The 21,150-nt window shown below is 49.0% G+C and overlaps 1 protein-coding gene across 2 annotated transcripts in view; it reads right to left on the reverse strand.

Annotated features, from left to right (window-relative positions):
• The window catches only part of itgb6 (integrin, beta 6), a 105,027-nt gene that overhangs the window by 7,959 nt on the left and 75,918 nt on the right, over window positions 1–21,150 (reverse strand). The window contains exons 14-15 of one of the 2 annotated variants that reach the window (XR_015078192.1): window positions 16,754–16,838; window positions 16,238–16,354 (exon numbers count right to left, since the gene is read on the reverse strand). Coding sequence is in view for 1 of the 2 variants with exons in the window: in XM_085986390.1 (XP_085842516.1) it covers window positions 16,259–16,354; window positions 16,754–16,920 (263 nt within the window). In the remaining variant the exon portion in view is untranslated. Of the gene's footprint in view, window positions 1–16,237; window positions 16,355–16,753; window positions 16,921–21,150 lie in introns of both variants that reach the window. The other variant, XM_085986390.1, reaches the window with a different exon arrangement.

Below are 21,150 nucleotides of genomic sequence, written 5' to 3' on the forward strand. Positions count from 1 at the left end.
TCACCACAACCCAACCCTTGTCCCTTTTTCATTTCAGATACCCAAGAACTGGAACCTTCCCAGTCAGTGGAAGAAGAGGAAGAAGACAATGAAGATGAAGAGACACTGTCATTTGAACTTATACTCGCAGCCACCAGCTCAGACACTGACACTGTGTGTATTTTAGAAGCTAGGATAGAGGAGGGATTTGCACGTAGTGAGCCACCGGGCACAAATGCCCAGGAGTCAGGGCAGGGGGAAAGGATAGCGCAGGTGCCAGCTCGCTGGAGGGCAAGGTCGCACACTAGTTCTGCTGCAGAGGAGTCAGATGAGGACTTTGATGGACCAGATGTACATAACCAAATACTTGCTGCATGGAAAGCCTGCCAGAAAGCCTGCAAACAATGTCAAGGAGCATGGTGGAGTCTGGCACCAACTTGGCACAGAGCTTTGCATAGACCTTGGAGCCCATTCTTTCCAATGTGGAATGGGTGGTCACCTCCATCAGCACACCTGTGGAATCCACCATGATGCAGCATCTGAGGGCCGATGTCCCAGCTTCCACTGCAGCACAAGCAGCTTCCCCCAAAGGTCTGAGTGCTGCAGTGGAAGCTGAGACTGCTGCCACCATGGCTCTGGATACCACTGTTCAAAGGGGTTTCCAGAGCATCACAGCAATCCATTAGTCTGTTCTCCAACAGATCATTAGGATTGCTGAGGTGCCGCCCCAGGAGAGTGGCAGTGGCTCCACCTGCTTTCATCTCTCAGGATGATTGCATTCCCGCTCCCACCCTGCCACTCCGCCAGTGCCCCTGCTGTTGCCTTTCAGCCAGCCAGCTGAGGCCGAGATGGTGCAGTCTGAAGCCGGGCCTTCTCGGCCCAGAGCTGCTTGAGGTTGCCCTCCAAGACCATCTGCAGTGTCATTAATTGGAGGTCAGCAGCCTTCCACCAGCCATGCTGCAGCCACTGGAGAAGCAGCTTGTAGGAGCACTAGAAGAGGCAAAGGCGCACGGAAGATAAGCACTAAGGGAATGCAGAAGGGTGATTAGTTTATATTTGTATGCTTTATATCATGATTGAATTTATAAAATTGGATTGGAATGTGCATTTTCTGGTGGTTTTTATTTTTGTGTTGTCGGAAAGAGGACGATGTGATAGAGGAAAGGTAAGGAGTGTGGGACTGTTGGTGAATGGGAATGTGTAGTTGAGGTTACTGGTATCGCTAAGGAATTATTTGATCACGTAAAGCCCGGGCAGAAAGGGGCTGTCTACATTGTATCCTCCCTTCCTATTCGTGTTCCTCCCCTTCCTGTTACACTTCCTCCTCCTCCTCAGCTTCTCGCCTGATAGGTGGTAGCAAGGACTCATAACGGCGAGGTTGTGCAGCACACAGCATACTACCACAAACCTTGATACCCGCTCAGCTGAGTACTGCAGGGCTCCTCCAGAGTGGTCCAGGAAGCGAAAGCGTTGCTTAAGGATGCTGATGGTGTGCTCTATAATATTCCTTGTGGCAGCATGGCTGTCATGCTGTGCACATGTGCATGGGTTCCGGACCGCAGTCATGAGCCACGTTGCCCAGTAGCTAGCTTTTGACTTGCCGTGCTGGGTCAAGTACAGGTGGCACAGAGGACTGCCGCAGAATTTATTTTTTATTTGTTCATGGAATGTGGGCATCACTGGCAAGGCCAGCATTAATTGCCCATCCCTAATTCCCTTGAGAAGGTGGTGGTGAGCCGCCTTCTTGAACCACTGCAGTCCATGTGGTGAGGGTACTCCCACAGTGCTGTTAGGGAGGGAGTTCCAGGATTTTGACCCAGCGACGATGAAGGAACAGTGATATACTTCTAAGTCAGGATGGTGTGTGACTTGGAGGTGGTGGTGTTCCCATGTGCCTGCTGCCCTTGTCCTTCTAGGTGGTAGAGGTCGCGTGTTTGGGAGGTGATGCCGAAGAAGCCTTAGTGAGTTGCTGCAGTGCATCTTGTAGATGGTACACACTCCAACCACGGTACGCGGTGGTGGAGGGGGTGCCAATCATGCGGGCTGTTTTGTCCTGGATGATGTTGAGTTTCTTGATTGTTGTTGGAGCTGCACTCATCCAGGCAAGTGGAGGGTATTCCATCACGCTCCTTACTTGTGCCTTGTAGATGGTAGAAAGGCTTTGGGGAGTCAGGAGGAGAGACACTCATCGCAGAATACCTAGCCTCTGACCTGCTCTTGTTGCCACAGTATTTATGTGGCTGGTCCAGTTAAGTTTCTGGTCAATGGTGACCCCCAGGATGTTGATGGTGGGGGATTTGGCGATGGTAATGCCATTGAATGTTAAAGGGCAGTGGTTAGACTCTCACTTGTTGGAGATAGTCATTGCCTGGCACTTCTGTGGCGCGAATGTTACCTGCCATTTATCAGCCCAAGCCTTTTTTTAAAATTCATTGATGGGATGTGGGCGTCGCTGGCTAGGCCTGCATTTAGTGCCCATCCCTAATTGCCCTTGAGAAGATTGATGCGCCTCAATAACTTCAAGGCTCAAAGTTAACTGGATAAAACAAGGCTTTTATTAGCAAAGAAAGATGCCTGTGTCTTCACCTAGCTTCACCTAGCATTCTGCTGTTCTGCTGCAAGACAAGCCTGGGCTTGTCTTAAGTAGGGCCAGGTATGGGCGGAGCCGACACACCCAATGGGGAGAAAGGGGGCGGTGCACTATATACAATACAAGGTAAAACACAGGAGCAGGCAATACAATATATGTAGTTAAATACAGAGTCTGATGAATGACATATTTCATCACATTCACCCCTTCTACAGATTTAGTCTGTCCGGGGGTGTGATAGTCCTCTGTGACCGACGTAACGGTTGCGGTGCCGGCTGGGTGTCCCGGGTGACCTCCTGGGTCTCTGCCGGGGGCACCACCGGGGTTGTTGAAGGAGTAGGTGGTGGGGGTACCGTTGGCTGGTGTTCTTCCGGGGGTGATGAAAGAATAGTGGGTGGAGTGGGTGGGTAATAGTTGTTGTGGTTGTTGTCATTGTTGCTGTTGTTGTTGTAGTCGTTGTCGTTGTTGCTGTTGTTACCGGCTGGGGCGAGGTCTTTTATGGACACAGTGTCCTCCCGTCCGTCGGCGTGCCGGACATACGCATATTGTGGGTTGGCGTGGAGCAGGTGCACTGGCTCCACGAGAGGGTCCGTCTTGTGGCCCCTCACATGCTTCCGCAAAAGTACCGGACCTGGGGTGGAGAGCCATGACGGTATGGATACGCCTGAGGTGGATTTCCGGGGAAACACAAACATTAGCTCATGAGGCGTGGCATTAGTGGCGGTACACAATAGTGACCGTATTGAGTGGAGCACATCTGGGAGGACTTCCTGCCAGCGGGAGATAGGGAGGCCCTTGGTCCTTAGAGTTAGGGTGACTGCCCTCCATACTGTCCCGTTCTCTCGCTCCACCTGACCGTTACCCCGGGGGTTGTAGCTGGTGGTACGGCTCGTGGCAATCCCCTTGGACAGCATGTACTGGCGTAGCTCTTCACTCATGAAGGACGCCCCCCTATCCGTGTGGATATAGCTTGGCATACCGAACAGGCAGAACAGGCTGTTGAGGCATTTAATGACTGTGGCGCTGGTCATGTCTGGGCATGGGAAGGCGAATGGGAAACGGGAGTATTCGTCCACAATGTTCAGGAAGTAAACATTGCGGTCGACGGACGGGGACCGAACTTCCTCAATCGAGTAAGGTAAGTTGCGGGACTTTATGAAGTGGAACAGCCGTGTGACCCCTGGGTGGCAGAGGTCGTTGTGGAGGGTCTGTAGCCGATCCCCGGTGGCGTTGGCACACATCCCTCGTGAGAGGGCGTCGGGGGATTCGTTAAGGGCCCCCGGCCGGTATATGATGTCGTACTCGAAGGTGGAGAGCTCGATCCGCCACCTGAGAATCTTATCATTTTTAATCTTCCCCCTCTGTTTATTATTGAACAGAAACGCTACTGACCGCTGGTCGGTAAGTAGGGTGTAGCGTTTGCCGGCTAGGTAGTGCCGCCAGTGGCGCACTGCCTCCACGATGGCTTGGGTCTCCTTTTCCACGGAGGAGTGTCTGATCTCGGGCCCCTGGAGGGTCCTCGAGAAGAAAGCTATGGGCCGCCCTGCCTGGTTGAGGGTGGCCGCCAAGGCAAAGTCAGACGCATCACTTTCCACTTGAAAGGGAGTGTTCTCGTCCACTGCCTGTAGCGTGGCCTGCTCAATATCCTGCTTAATGCTTTTGAAGGCAGCATGGGCCTCAGCAGAGAGCGGGAAAGAGGATGCTTTCAAGAGGGGGCGGGCTTTATCGGAGTAGTTAGGGACCCATTGGGCACAATACGAGAATAACCCCAGGCACCTTTTCAGGGCTTTGGGAGTGTTGGGCAGGGGCAGCTCCCGTAGGGGGCGCAATCGGTCGGGTCTGGTCCGATTTCCCCATTCTCCACCACGCTGCCTAGTATGCAGAGGCGCGTGGTGTTGAAAACGCACTTGTCCTCGTTGTAGGTGAGGTTGAGTTTTTGTGCTGTTTTCAGAAACCTCACAAGGTTTGAGTCGTGGTCCTGTTGGTTGTGGCCGCAGATGGTGACGTTGTCGAGATAGGGGAAGGTTGCCTGCAAGTGGTGGTCATCGACCATGCAGTCCATCTCCCTCTGAAAGACCGAGACCCCATTCGTCACCCCAAAGGGGACTCTGAGGAACTGGTAGAGGCGTCCATTTGCCTCGAAGGCGGTGTACGAACGGTCCTCTGGTCTGATAGGGAGCTGGTGGTACGCTGACTTGAGGTCGATAGTGGAGAACACCCGGTATTGGGCGATTTGGTTCACCATCTCGGATATGCGGGGTAGCGGGTAGGTGTCTAGTTGGGTATAGATGTTGACTGTTTGACTATAGTCAATCACCATCCGCTTCTTCTCGCTACCCCTCACCACCACCACTTGGGCGCGCCACGGGCTGTTGCTGCGTTCAATAATGCGCTCCCTCAGGAGCCTGTCTACCTCGGTCGCGATAAACCGCCTGTCCTCCCAGCTGTACCACCTGCTTTTGGTCGCTATTGGCCGGCAATTAGGGGTAAGGTTCGCGAATAGCGAAGGCGGCTTTACCTTCAGGGTAGCCAGACTGCACACTGTGAGGGGCGGCTGGGTCCCACCGAAATTGAGCGTGATGCTTTGGTGGTGGCACTGAAAATCCAGGCCCAAGATCACGCTCACACATAAATCCTTCATAATTAACAGTTTAAAATTATTATATACAGTGCCTTTAACGGACAATCGTACCGCGCAGTAACCCGCAATAGTCGATATCTGGGTTTTATCGGCCATAGAGATCGTGCCCTGAGTAGGGACTATAGTTAGAGAGAGTCGTTGTACCAGATCAGGGTGAATGAAGCTCTCCGTGCTCCCGCTGTCAATTAAACATTTAACCTTGCACCCATTTACCTCGATGTCCACCATCGATTTGGATAGTGGGTGCGGTCTGGACTGGTCCACTGTGATCGACGCCACTGTAGGGCCCTGATCGGGACAAGATGGTGGGCCACACGAGGCCGGGTAAGATGGCGTCCACGACGTCTGCTCGCGAGATGGCGGACCCCACGAGGTCGGACAAGATGGCGTCCAAGATGGCTGCTCCCACGGCGCGCACGCGGCGGTGGCGGGTTTGCCTGCGGGGTTCCCTCTGCACACCTTCCCAAAGTGCCCCTTCTTACCGCACTTACAGCAGGTGGTGCCTTTCGCCGGGCACAGGTTCCTGGTGTGCTTCGGCTGCCCGCAGAAGTAGCATTTGGGGCCCCGATGCGTCGCGGCGGTCGTAGGGCTTCTGGGGGAAGAGCGGGGCCCCGACGGTGTTGGGCTACCGGGCGGGGAAGCAGAAGCGGCGTGGGCCGCGCGGCCTGGCGAGTAGGAGTCAGAGTTCTTCTGAGCCGCATCCAGCGATCGCGCTGTGTCCACAGCCTGTGTCAGATCTAGGCCCGTTTTCTCTAGCAGTCTTTGCCGGATGTAATTAGAGCTAAGGCCTGCGATAAAGGCATCCCGAATAAGCTCGTCTGTGTATACCGTGGCTTTCACGTCTTTGCATTTGCAGTCTTTGCCAAGCACTTTTAGGGTGACTAGAAAGTCCTCTAGCGACTCTCTGGGTCACTGTGTGCAGGTAGCAAGCAGATGCCTGGCGTACACCTCGTTGGTAGGCCGCTGATAGTGGGCCTTTAGAATGTTGCAGGCATCCAGGTAGGTGGCGGCGTCTTGGATGAGTGGAAAAACCCGGTGGCTTACCCGATTCTGCAGGATCCCGAGTTTCACATCTCCGGTGGCTTTAGAGGCTGTGACGGCTTCGGAGTTGGCCATAAAAAATTCCAAGCACTGGAACCAGTGTCCAAACCGTGCCGATGCATCCGAAGCATGCAGGTCCAAATCCAAGCGTTCCGGTTTCAAAAGTTGATCCATCGTTGAAAGTTTGCTAATAAAATTGATGCGCCTCAATAACTTCAAGGCTCAAAGTTAACTGGATAAAACAAGGCTTTTATTAGCAAAGAAAGATGCCTGTGTCTTCACCTAGCATTCTGCTGTTCTGCTGCAAGACAAGCCTGGGCTTGTCTTAAGTAGGGCCAGGTATGGGCGGAGCCGACACACCCAATGGGGAGAAAGGGGGCGGTGCACTATATACAATACAAGGTAAAACACAGGAGCAGGCAATACAATATATGTAGTTAAATACAGAGTCTGATGAATGACATATTTCATCACAAAGATGGTGGTGAGCCACCTTCTTGAACCGCTGCAGTCCATATGGTGTAGGTACACCCACAATGCTGTTAGGAAGGGAGTTCCAGGATTTTGACCCAACGACAGTGAAGGAACGGCGATACAGGTCCAAGTCAGGATGGTGTGTGGCTTGGAGGGGAACTTGTAGGTGGTGATGTTCCCATGCGTCTGCTGCCCTTGTCCTTTGAAGTGGTAGAGGTCGTGGATTTGGAAGGTGCTGTTGAAGGAGCTTTGGCGAGTTGCTGCAGTGCATCTTGTAGATGGTACACACTGCAGCCACAGTGCGCCGGTGGTGGAGGCAGTGAATGTTGAAGGTGGTAGATGGAGTGCCAATCAAGCGGGCTGCTTTATCCTGAATGGTGTCGAGCTTCTTGAGTGTTGGAGCTGCACTCATCCAGGCAAGTGGAGAGTATTCCATCACACTCCTGACTTGTGCCTTGTAGATGGTGGAAAGGCTTTGGGGAGTCAGGAGGTGAGACACTCGCCGCAGAATTCCCAGCCCCTGGCCTGCTCTTGTAGCCACAGTATTTATATGGCTGGTCCAGTTCAGTTTCTGATCAATGGTAACCCCCAGGATGTTGATAGTGGGGGATTCAGCGATGGTAATGCCATTGAATGTCAAGGGGAGATGGTTAGAGTCTCGCTTGTAGGAGATGGTCATTGCCTGGCACTTGTGTGGTGCGAATGTTACTTGCCACTTGTCAGCCCAAGTCTGAATGTTGTCCAGGTCTTGCTGCATATGGACACGGACTGCGTCAGTATCTGATGAGTCTCGAATGGTGCTGAACAGTGTGCAATCATCAGCGAACATCCCCACTTCTGACCTTATGATGGAGGGAAGGTCATTGATGAAACAGCTGAAGATGGTTGGGCCTAGGACACTGCCCTGAGGAACTCCTGCAGTGATGTCATGTGATTGAGATGAATGACCTCCAACAACCACAGCCAACTTCCTTTGTGCTAGGTATGATTCCAACCAATGGAGAGTTTTCCCCTTGATTCCCATTGACTTCAGTTTTGCTAGGGCTCCTTGATGCCACACTCGATCAAATGCTGCCTTGATGTCAAGGGCAGTCACTCTCACCTCACCTCTTGAGTTCAGCTCTTTTGTCCATGTTTGGACCAAGGCTGTAATGAGGTCAGGAGCTGAGTGGCCCTGGCGGAACCCAAACTGGGCGTCAGCAGGTTATTGCTGAGTAAGTGCCGCTTGATAGCACTGTCGACGACACCTTCCATCACTTTGCTGATGATTGAGAGTAGACTGATGGGACGGTAATTGGCTGGGTCGGATTTATCCTGCTTTTTGTAGACAGGACATACTTGGGCAATTTTCCACATTGCCGGGTAGATGCCAGTGTTGTAGCTGTACTGGAACAACTTGGCTAGGGGCGCAGCTACTTCTGGAGCACAAGTCTTCAGTACTATTGCCAGAATGTTGTCAGGGCCCATAGCCTTTGCAGTATCCAGTGTCTTCAGCCGTTTCTTGACATCACGTGGAGTGAATTGAATGGGCTGAAGACTGGCATCTGTGATGCTGGGGACCTCAGGAGGAGGCCGAGATGGATGGATCATCCACTCGGCACTTCTGGCTGAAGATAGTTGCAAATGCTTCAGCCTTGTCTTTTGCACTCACGTGCTGGGCTCCACCATCATTGAGGATGGGGATATTTTTGGAGCCTCCTCCTCCTGTTAACTGTTTAATTGTCCACCACCACTCACGACTGGATGTGGCAGGACTGCAGAGCTTTGATTTGATCCGATGGTTGTGAGATCGCTTAGCTCTATCTATCGCATGTTGCTTCTGTTGTTTGGCATGCAAGTAGTCCTGTGTTGTAGCCTCACCAGGTTGACACCTCATTTTTTGGTATGCCTGGTGCTGTTCCCGGCATACCGAATGTCGTCCAGGTCTTGTTGCATGCGGGCATGGACTGCTTCATTATCTGAGGAGTTGTGAGTGGCACTGAACACTGTGCAGTCATCAGGGAACATTCCCATTTCTGACCTTATGTTGGAGGGTAGGTCTTTGATGAAGCAGCTGAAGATGATTGAGCCTAGGACATTGCCCTGAGGAACTTCTGCAACGATGTCCTGGGGCTGTGATGATTGACCTCCAACCACCACAATCATCTTCCTTTGTGCTAGGTATGACTCCAGCCAGTGGAGAGTTTTCCCCCCGATTCCCATTGACTTCAGTTTTACCAGGGCTCCTTAATGCCACACTCAATCAAATGCTGCCTTGATGTCAAGGGCAGTCACTCTCACCTCACCCATGGAATTCAGCTCTTTTGTCCATGTTTGAGGTCGGGAGCCGAGTGGTCTTGGCGGAACCCAAACTGGGCATCAGTGAGCTGGTTATTGGTGAGTAAGTGCCACTTGATAGCACTGTCAATGACACCTTCCATCACTTTGCTGATGATTGAGAGTAGACTGATGGGGCGGTAATTGGCCGGATTGGATTTGTCCTGCTTTTTGTGGACAGGACATACATGGGCAGTTTTCCACATAGTCGGATAGATGCCAGTGTTGTAGCTGTACTGGAACAGCTTGGCTAGAGGCGCGGCTAGTTCTGGAGCACAAGTCTTCAGCATGACAGCCAGGATGCTGTTGGGGCCCATAGCCTTTGCTGTATCCAGTGCACTCAGCCATTTCTTGATATCACTTGGAGTGAATCGAATTGGCTGAAGACTGGCTTCTGTGATGGTGGGGACCTCAGGAGGAGGCTGAGATGGATCACCCACTCAGCACTTCTGGCTGAAGATGGTTGCAAACACTTCAACCTTGTCTTTTGCACTCACGTGCTGGGCTCCACCATCACTTAGGATGGGGATATTCATGGACCCTCCTTCTCCCGTTAGTTGTTTAATGGTCCACCACCATTCAGGACTGGATGTGGCAGGACTGCAGAGCTTTGATCTGCTCCGTTGATTGTGGGATCTCTTAGCCCTGTCTACAGCATGATGCTTTCGCTTTTTAGAATGAAGGAATTGTGACTATTGCCAGGATGAGCTGCCTGTGGTCACACACCAACTGCACACTGAGGGAGTGGAATCCCTTTCGGTTCATGAAAATGGCCAATTTCACATGAGGCGCACGCAAGACAATGCGCGTGCAGTCAATGGCATCCTGCACCATGGGGAAGCCTACAATCCATGCAAATCCTCGTACTCATTCTGCCTGCCGTCTCTGGCAAAAGGGAATGAGATGATGCTATCTCTCTGTGTATAGAGAGGCTCAGTGACTTCCCTTGAGCAGCAGTGTACTGCAAACTGCGAGATGTTGCTTACATCTCCAGCAGCAGCCCGGAAGGAGCCAGACGCATAAAAGTTAAGAGTCACAGTCATCTTGACAGCCACAAGTAATGCTGTCCTTGCCCTACTTTGAGGTTTCAGTTGTGGCTGCAATTGGCAGATTTCAGTCACAACCTCTTTTGTGAAGCAAAGATGTCTCAAGCATTGATTCTCACTGAAGTTAAGGTAAGAGAATTGCTCCCTAAAGACCCTCTGTAGATATGGCTTGCTGCTGCGTTCTCCCCCTCCTCCTCCTCCCTCTTCTAGGTAGCTTTACCTGCTCTGCGTGGCTCCCTTCATTCTCCCAGTCATGCTCAATTCCCAGAGGAAGCCCTACCAAGCCACCCATGTCTGGAAGCAACTTGTTTCAGCACAAACTTTTAAATCAACAAAAAGTACTTCAGCAGCAGCCACACCACTCCCTGTAGACTATTCAAACTTTAGCCAAGTATAGGAAAGCTCCAGAAATGCGTAGAATTGCACCAGCAGCCAGAAGAAATAAGCCAGCAACTAACCCGTAAGTAGTTCATGATCCCTTTAAATAGCACTGGTGGGGGGGTCCTTCATTTCGTTTAATGCATGTTCAGCTGTGCGAGGTTAAGACAGGGTGTAGGCTGGATCTTGGTGTTCGCAAATGGCAGCGCTGGCATCAAATCAGCGTTGCACACGGATTGATCATAATCTGCCTGCTCTGCATGCTGCCGACAGTTGCTAGGTGTGCACGCGCTAACCCCTTTACCAAGATGGCATCCGGCGCACTTCCCGCCGGAAGTGTGCGTGCAATTCATGTGTTAGGAGGGCACGTAGCAACTACAAAATGCACGCTACAAAGCCCAATTTCTCCCCCATTTACTTACATAATGACATAATTTAATCTTTTCTTTAAAGAAAACCTTGGCTTGATGTGGTGGTTGTGAAGTATTATTTTCCATATGCATTGCGATTTCCTCAACATTTGCTTGCAAGTTACTTTACCAGCATTTGGCTCGCCAATAATTAGCCTGATTTTTTGCGTTGTAACTGTACCAGGAATTTAAATCTTTGTCATTTAAATGCTGATTCTATAATGTTTGTACTGCTTTTTCAGATTGCAGCTTATCTTTGCAGTTTGTATATGCCATTTAAAAAAATGAATATTAATTGTGAAGTAATTTGTCATTGGTTTCTCCTTCTAATGGTTAGTACAAGCTGCTTTTATACAGCTGGATAATTGTTTAGTGGCACTATTTTTAGACAATTTAAAGAACATTTTTAATGATAGGGAAATAACTGGTAGCATATAGTTATGTAATGCATATAGAAATGGCATAAACACACAATAAAAAAGACATACACAGAATTATTTCCTATTTTTCCCCAAGTACCAGACATATCCCAGTGGTTTGTTAGACTCAAGAAATATCAGTGTGTATGAGAGATCATGTATTCATATAAAGCAGTTAAATGCAGCTATACTATTTATTATGTTAGTACGCTCTTGAAACTTTGAAATCTTGCCTTCATTTCATACAACTCACTTGAAGTCTGGCTATGAGTCATGAACTCAATTTTTGTAATTATCCTGCATCAAGAAAAACTGCATAAACTCTTCTTAATTGACATTTAACAATGCCCAATGACTCCCACAGCTACCTTGACTATACTTCCTCCCACCCTTCTTCCTGTAAGGACTCTATTCCATTCTCCCAGATCTCCGTCTCCGTTGCATCTGTTCTGATGATGCCACCTTCCAAACAAGTGCTTCCAATATGTCTTCCTTTTTCCTCAACCGAGGATTCCCCTCCACCGTGGTTGACAGGGCCTCGACCATGTCCGTCCCATTTCCCGCACTTCTGCTCTCATTCCTTCCTCTCCCTCCCAAAGCCACGATAGATTTCCCCTTCTCCTCATCTTTCACCCCACCAGCTTCTACACTCAACAGATCATCCTCTGCCATTTCCGCCACCTCCAGCGCGATGCCACCAGCAAACACATCTTCCCCTCCTTTCCCCTTTCAGCACTCGAAGGGATCGTTCTCTCCACAACACCCTGGTCCACTCTTCACTCACGTCCAACACCCGTTCCCCTTCCAACGGCACCTTCCCATGCAAGCGCAAGAGATGCAACATCTGCACTTTCACTTCCTCCCTTCCCACTGTCCAAGGCCCCAAACACTCCTTCCAGGTGAAACAGTGATTTACTTGTACTTCTTACAATTTAGCATACTGTTTTTGCTGTTCAAGATGAGATCTCCTCTACACTGGGGAGACCAAATGCAGATTGGGCGACTGCTTTGTCGAACACCTCCGTTCAGTCCACAAGCATGACCCTGAGCTTCAGGTCACCTGTCCCTTTAATTCTCCATCCCACTCCCCCTCTGATCTCTTTATCCTTGGTCTCCTACACTGTTCTAATGAAGCTCAACATAAGCTCAAGGAACAGCACCACATCTTTCGATTAGGCACTTTACTGCCTTCCAGAGTCAACATTAAGTTCAACAATTTCAGATCATAACCACTGCTCCCATTTTTCAGGTGCTGGTAATGATTCTGCTGTTGTCATTTACTGCTCCTCTAGAATCATCCTTTGTTTCTTTTCTTGTCCCATTACCACTCCCTTTTGCCTGCACCATCATCTCTTTTGTCATTTAATCGCTCCTGCCTTCCACCCAATCACAGACCTTCCTTTTTGTTCTTTCCTCCCCTTCCCTGCCTCTGCACTTGCTTAAAACCTGTTACTTCTCTAACTTTTGCCAGTTCTGACAAAAGGTCAACGACCTGAAACCTTATCTCTGTTTCTCTCTCCACAGATGCTGCCTGACCTGCGTTTTCTGTTTTTACTTCAGATTTCCAGCATCTGCAGTATTTTGCTTTTGTTTTAACAATGACTTAACAAGAAACAATTTCTGGGGGAGTTAACCTTTGTTAACACATCATACATAGTCTTACATAGTATTTACAGTACAGAAACAGACCATTCTGCCCAACAGGTCCATGCTCCACATGAGCCTCCTCCCATGTTCCTTCAGCTAACCCCATCAACATATCCCTCTATTCCTTTATGCGTCATGCGTTTATCTAGCTTCCCCTTAAATGCATCTATGCTAGTCACCTCAACTACTCTTTGTGGTAGCGAGTTCCACATTCTATCCATTCTCTGGATAAAGAAGTTTCTCCTGAATTCCCTATTGGATTTATAAGTGACTATCTTATAGTTATGGCCCCTGGTTCTGGTCTCCCCGCAAGTGGAGACATCTTCTCTACATCTACCCTATCAAACCCTTTCATAAGCTCGAAGACATCTATCAGGTCATCCCTCAGTCTTCTCTATTCTAGAGAAAAGAGCCCCAGCCTGTTCAATCTTTCCTGATAGGCATAACCTCTGTGGAATTTGCTGCCCCAGAAAGCTGTGGAAGCTACATCATTAAATAAATTTAAAACAGAAATAGTTTCCTAGAAGTAAAGGGAATTAAGGGTTACGGGGAGCGGGCAGGAAATTGGACATGAGTCTAGGTTCGGAATGGTCATGGCCCTGTGGGTAGTGGAGTGGGCCCAGGGGCCGTGTAGCCTTGTTCTGCTCCTACTGTGTTCTAATTCTGTGTTAGATTTCAGGAGATGGTTTTATTCCTGTTCCTGGCTGGGGTGGAGATCGCCTTTACAGAAGGTAAGTACTGTAGAAAATATAGGGACAGAGTGATCTCCTGGAAGAATTTCGATCGCCTAGATGGGTCGGAGAAGAATTTCCCAGATTTTTTTCTCCCAAATTGGCCATTGGGTCTTTATCTGCTTTTTCGCCTCTCCCGGGAGATCACATGGGTTCGGGTGGATGCAGAGTGATAGAAGATTTGAGGTTAGGATCAGATCAGCCATGATCTTATTGAATGGTGGAGCAGGCTCGAGGGGCCGATTGGCCTACTCCTGCTCCTATTTCTTATGTTCTTATGTTCTTATGTTCTGGTATCATTCTAGTAAATCTTTTTGCACCTTCCCCAGTGCCTCTATACGCTTTTATTATATGGAGACCAGAACTGTTCACAGTACTCCAAGTGTAGTCTAACCAAAGTTCTGTACAAGTTTAACATAACTTCTCTGATTTTCAATTCTTTCCCTTTAGAAACGAACCCCAATGCTTTGTTTTCTTTTTTATGGCCTTATTAACCTGCGTTGCTACTTTTAGTGATTTGATTATCTGTACCCCAGACCCCTCTGTTCCTCTACCCCATTTAGATACTTATTTTCCAAGGAGTATGTGGCCTCCTTATTCTTCCCACCAAAATGTACCACCTCACCATCTATATTGAAGTTCATTTGCCAATTAAATGCCCATTCTGCAAGTTTATTAATGTCTTTATGTATTTTGTCACAATCCTCCTCTGTATTAACTACATCCTCCAATTTGATGTCGTCCGCAAATTTTGAAATTGTACTTCCGATTTCCAAGTCCAAATTGTTTATGTAACTGGTGAACAGCTGTGGTCCCAGCACTGATCCTTGTGGAACACCACTTCCCACCTTTTGCCAGTCTGAGTAACTGCCTTTAACCCCATCTCTCTATTTTCTGTTTTGTAGCCAACTTGCTATCCATTCTGCTACTTGTCACCTGACTCCACATGGTCTGATCTTAGTCATGAGTCTACTATGTGGTACCTTATCGAAGGCCTTTTGGAAATCTAAATATATTGTGTCTATCGCATTACCCTTATCCACCCTTCCTGTTACTTCTTCAAAGAATTCAATAAGGTTGGTCAAGCATGATCTTCCCTTTTGAAATCTGTGCTGACTGCTCTTTACTGTATTTTCAGTTTCTAGATGTTTTTCTATTACATCTTTGAATAAGGATTCCATTATATTTCCTACCACCAGCGTTAAGCTAAATGGTCTATAGTTCCCTGGACTTGTTCTAACTCCCTTTTTAAATATAGGAATCACATTAGCTGTCTGCAAGTCCTCTGGCAATATTCCCTTTTCTAATGATTTTTTATATATATGTAATAGTGCCTCTGCTATCGCTTCTCAAACTTATTTTAATATGCATGATGCAATCCACCTGGACCAGGGGTTTTGTCCTCTCTAAGTTTGATTATTTTATCAATTGTCTCCCCAATTTCTATCTTAACTGTTTTTATATCTTATTATAGGAGTAAAACTTTGAGAAAAAACAGAAGTCACTGCTTTTTACCAGTTTTGCTCCATATTTTCCCTCACAACGATTTCTTCATTAAGCTTTACATACAGAGAAAAATATGACTTAAAAGCCTGGAAATTACATTATACAGTTTTATTGTATACATCTGATCATTCAGATCAAATTCCTTAGTTCACTATTTTAGTGGTGGTGCTAACCCATTTGAAATCAGTAGGTTACATTTCTGTTAAAATAGTGGACCAAAGAATTTGAAATGAACATGTTAAGTGTTAGTACAGTACAATGATATTTCAGAGAGTTATTTCCAAGCTTATATTTTTATGCACATAAAAAATATATATTACCAGTACACTACTAATTGAAAAAATACAAAATTGATCTACCCGCACAGAAACTGCATTCCACTAATATTAAGAATTGGGGTGGTTATTTCAAAAGTTACAACCACATTACTAGGGAAGGTTTCTCAGAAACAGTTTTTCAGATGGAGATGAAGTGATTTTCTGTTGAAACTTTAAGCTGTTGCTTCAACCTCTGTAACATTCTCTAGACCTACATCCCTCTGAGATCTCTGCCCTTCTCCAATTCTGGCCTCTTGTGCATCCCCCATTTTAATCACTCCAGCATTGGCGGCTGTGCCTTCAGCTGCCTAGGCCTTAAGCTCTGGAATTCCCTCCCTAAACCTCTCCGCCTCTCTACCTCTCTCTCTCCTCCTTTAAGACACTCCTTAAAACCTACCTCATTGATCAAGCTTTTGGTCATCTATCTTAATATCTCCTTATGTGCCTCGGTGTCAAATTTTGTTTGATAACGCTCCTGTGGAGCGCCTTAGGACATTTTACTACGTTAAAGGTGCTATATAAATGCAAGTTGTTGTTCTGGTTGTTGAATCATCTAGTGTTCCTGCCTTAATTTTCACAAACACTCTAATATATACATAAAATATCCAAATATACACATGGTGTTGCATTCTCTACATATACTAGGCAGGCAAAAAAATTTGAAACATGCATATATACATGTAGCTGTTCTAGACAAACACAAAGAACATAAAAGTGCATCAGGTCTGTTTGCGAAACTTACAATTTTCCAATAAATTAAGCACTAGTTCCCAATAGTAGTGACTTCCTTTTTTCCATAATTTTTGTAGGTCACATTTTTAAATGTGGAAATTGACCCCCTGTAAAGTGGATTCGTACCCTGAAAATATAATAATCCAGTATGAAGTAACAGAAAAATGTATGTAGTTACGTATACAAAGCTCTTAACCCATTTATATGTGAACTATCTCCAGTGCCATGGTAGGCTTGTAGTACACTACCTACACCCTCCTTTTCAATGCCATTTCAAATTATGTTAAAACCATGCCAGTAATAACAATAATCACAAAACAAATCTGGAATTTACAAATATTTTTATCAAATTAACACTTAGTAGTATATTTCCATGTTACTACAACAGCTTTATCTATCCAACTTATTGGTATTACAAAATACGTATGGCACCAATCTTAACTTAGGCTTTTAAATATTTACATTCTATTATAAGTTCAAGATGGAAACTATCAGTATAACCAATTATTTAATTCTAAATACATACCGTTTGCCACTTAGCTTTTGCTCGTTCTGCTTCAAATTTGGCCACTTCTTTGCGGTCGTGAATGGATATAAACATCTTCCAGATACTGAGGATAACCAAACCAACCACAAGGATTGCCAAAGAAATTCCCAAAACTATCATAAAAACATTTGGAGGCAAGGGACAATCTGTACAAAGAATACAATATTTCAATGTATGGCATTTGCTAATATGGAGGAATGCTTATTCTTATGATGAGAAGTGGTGATAGGCACAGGAGTTAATGATAGAGAGTGGGAGATCAAGGTGAAATATAGGGGGGAATTTTAACCCCAAAAAACAGGTGGGTTAGCGTCGGGTGGGAGGTTAAAGTATTAAAAATGTGAATCCCGACCCCAACCTGCCTCTAACCCGCCCACCTCTGGGTTTAACAGAGGCAGGACGAGGGGCGGGCAGCCAACCTGCTCCCAGGAGGCGGGTTGGCATTTTAAATGGCCCAGAAATTCGGGTCGGGGGCTTCCCTCGGATGCAAGCCCCCGACCTGCACTTACCTTGCGCGCCGGCAGTTGAGCTGTAGGGCCCCGTGGCATTCCGATCCGATGCCTGGCCCAGCTGCCGGCGCGCAGTGCTTGCGTGTCCCAGGGGCGCAGTTAGTTCGATGTGCCCCCTGGGATCACGTGGGCCATGGGCATGCTCCATTCATAAGTCTTGACAGGAAGAGCTGTCAAGACTTATAAATACTACGGCCCCAAAATAGCAGTAAATCTTCAAATAAATTTAATAACAACATCACATTTTTTAAATAAACTATAAATTACATTAAATAACTTTTAAATAATAATTTAAATTTTTGAAATTTTTTTTATATTCTAACGGGGTTAAAAATAAACTTACCTTGCTTTAAAGTATTTAAAAATAATAAACCTGTGGAAAAAATGTTTTAATTAATTGACCACTTACCTTGTAAAAAGCAGGCGTAAGGCCTGCTTTTTACATTTCTAAATTCTAAAGACTTACCCTCACGGAAAAACCTGTAAAAAAAATGTAAGTTCAAAGCGCACGCGCAGCCTCCCCCGTGCACGCGTTCGACCTCTGAACCCCTGCTTTCAGAGGAATGGAAGTGCCGGGTTCCCGCGCATGCGCAGTGCATGCAGGAAACCGGCACTTCCATCGAGCCTACGGGTGAGTACCCCATGCGTACTCACCCGTGGAGACCCGAATTTCTGGGCCATTATAAGGAGGCTGGAAGCCTCTGATTGAATCTGCTGTGCAGGTTTAACTGGCTGGCCAGGAATCCATTATTTTTTCATCCTAATTACTATTAAATGAAATAATCTTTTTGGCTTCAATGTGTTTAATAGCTTCAATGTTTAACTTTTGATCTGATTATAATAATGTCTCTCATACAGCTGGGTAGTTTATTGATAATGACATATTTATCAGTTTGGGACATTTAAAAAAAATTCTAACACAATAACTAGAAAATGTTGATGATTTTCATCTAGGAGTCACTTCAAAATCTTACTACATGTGACAGAACAATATCATAGTGGTTATAGTTCGTATTTTATTCTTTAATTACATAACTAGGAAATAGGTGAATTCGTATTCTGAACTGGCTAGTGCTAAAACGACTTTTTCTCTTAAAACCACCAGCTGAGAATTGGGTCAAGCTGTCTGTGAGAAATAGGGTTTCCAACTCTGGTTGGACATATTCCTGAAAGTTTCATCACATGACCTCCTGCCTTCAACACCCACAGCAATATTACCGCGGAAAAGCTGAAGTTTTTGCCAGTTTCACTGATTTCCCTGATTACACTGATTGCTAGCTATGGGGAGGGGGGGCACAGCGCAGGCTGTGTCGGGGTGCGGGGGGAACACAACACAGCCAGTGTCGGGGGTGGACAGCGCAGCCGGGGTGTGGGGGGGCACAGCGCAGCCAGTGTCGGGGGTGGACAGCGCAGCCGGGGTGTGGGGGGGGCACAGCGCAGCCAGTGTCGGGGGTGGACAGCGCAGCCGGGGTGTGGGGGGGCACAGCGCAGCCAGTGTCGGGGGTGGACAGCGCAGCCGGGGTGTGGGGGAGGGACAGCGCAGCCAGTGTCGGGGGTGGACAGCGCAGCCGGGGTGTGGGGGCGGGACAGCGCAGCCAGTGTCGTGGGGGGTGGGGGAGGGACAGCGCAGCCAGTGTCGGGGGGTGGGAGGTGGGGGGGCACAGCGCAACCAGTGTCGTGGGGGGTGGGGGGCACAGCGCAGCCGGGGTGTGGGGGTGGGGGGTGGAGGGGGCACAGTGCAGCAAGATTCGGGGAGTGGGGGGGCACAGCGCAGCCAATGTTGGGAGGTGGGGGGTGGGGGGGCACAGCGCAGCCAGTGTCGGGAGGTGGGGGGGCACAGCACAGCCGGGTTTGGGGGGTGGGTGGTGGAGGGGGCACAGTGCAGCAAGATGTGGGGAGTGTGGGGTGGCGGGGCACAGTGCAGCCAGTGTCGGGAGGTGGGGGGTGGGGGGGGTCACAGTGCAGCCAGTGTTGGGGGGTGGGGGGGCACAGCGCAGCCAGTGTTGGGAGGTGGGGGGGGTGGGGGGGCACAGCGCAGCCAGTGTCGGGAGGTGGGGGGTGGGGGGACACAGTGCAGCCAGTGTCGGGAGGTGGGGGGTGGGGGGGCACAGCGCAGCCAGTGTTGGGGGGTGGGGGGGCACAGCGCAGCCAGTGTCGGGAGGTGGGGGGTGGGGGGGCACAGCGCAGCCAGTGTCAGGAGGTGGGGGGTGGTTGGGGCACAACGTAGCCAGTGTTGGGGGGTGGGGTGGCACAGCGCAGCCAGTGTCAGGAGGTGGGGGATGGTTGGGGCACAACATAGCCAGTGTTGGGGGGTGGGGTGGCACAGCGCAGCCAGTGTCGGGAGGTGGGGGGGCACAACGCAGCCAGTGTTGGGGGGTGGGGTGGTACAGCGCAGCCAGTGTCGGGAGGTGGGGGGTGGGGGGGCACAACGCAGCCAATGTCGGGGGGTGGGGGGGGCACAGCGCAGCAAGATTCGGGGGGTGGGGGGTGGGGGAGCACAGCGCAGCCGGGTTTGGGGGGTGGGGGCGGGACAGCGCAGCCAGTGTCAGGGAGTGGGGGGGCACAGCGCAAGTAGATTCGGGGGGTGGGGGGGGCACAGTGTAGCCAGTGTTGGGGGGTTGGGGGGGGGGGGCACAGCGCAGTCAGGGGTGGGGTGGGGGGCACAGCGGGGATGGGGGGCACAGTGCAGCCAGTGGTGGGTGGGGGTGGGGGCACAGCAGGGGTGGGGGGGCACAGTGCAGCCAGTGGTGGGGGACACAGCGCAGCCGGGGGTGGGGGGGCACAGCGCAGTCAGTGGTGGATGGGGGTCACAGCGGGGGTGGGGGGCACAGCGCAGCTGGGGGTGGGGGGGCACAGGGCAGCCAGTGTCGGGGGGGTGGGGGGGCGGCACAGCCGGGGGTGGGGGGGCACAGCGCAGCCGGGGGGTGGGGTGGCACAGTGTCGCCAGTGGTGGGGCGGGGGCACAGCGCAGCCAGTGGGGGGGGGGAGGGCACAGTGCAGCCAGTGTCGGAGCAGTGAATGACTGACCGCAACTTCAGGATTTCTGCATTAGGATGTGCATGTGCTAAATCCTGACGTTGCAGTCAGTTTCAAAGGGGTGTTATAACCCACCGCAAATTCCGGGCCAATCTTTTTATGCAACTACCGAATCTTATGTTGTTACTCAGATTACTCTGTGGGCTAGAACATAGATGTAACATTTAGCTTCTGAAATAAAGCTGTATTTAACCTCACCTGTCCCTTTAAGGTAATAGCTCAAATATTTCTTATGGGTAAGTAATCTAAATAGGCAAATTCTGTTTGTAAATTCCTGAGTCACTTACATTATAAATTTTCAAATTCAGGTTAGAAGAATCCAACATTAAATGATTTTCTTTCTCTTTTTTATGATTGTTTTGCATATACGGTGTCTGGAATGTGATGGACTCACACTAGACAAGGGTTTTCTATCCCTTGTGTATTATGGGTAATCAACTACACAGGCCGGGGAGTGGAGCAGTTTTTTGGAAAGCCGAACAATTAGGTGGGAAATGCAGTGTGGGGCAGGAAATGGAACAGTCAGGTGAAGTAGGAGCTGGAAAATGATGGACTGGGACAAGAGGCATGAGTTAAAACAAGAATAGAGAGGGGCAATACTTGGGGACCTGAGGCAAGTAGAGGTATTCCCAGGCGGAGGCCAGTGGCAGTGGTGCTCTGGGGCTGAGGCTTGGAGCACAAGTGTTACTGGGCCAGAGCTGCGATCACAAATGCAGGCATTCCTGGGGGTTTTCTTCATTTTCTATTTTATTCTATTGTGCCTTGTTCTCCTCTGTCAAAACTGCGCACTACTCCAGGATCATCCTTAAAGTAAAGATAACCCCGACTTAT

This window comes from Somniosus microcephalus, chromosome 4 (genome assembly GCF_052327205.1).
Source record: "Somniosus microcephalus isolate GS21.2 chromosome 4, FLI_Smic_1.0, whole genome shotgun sequence".
NCBI lineage: Eukaryota > Metazoa > Chordata > Chondrichthyes > Squaliformes > Somniosidae > Somniosus > Somniosus microcephalus.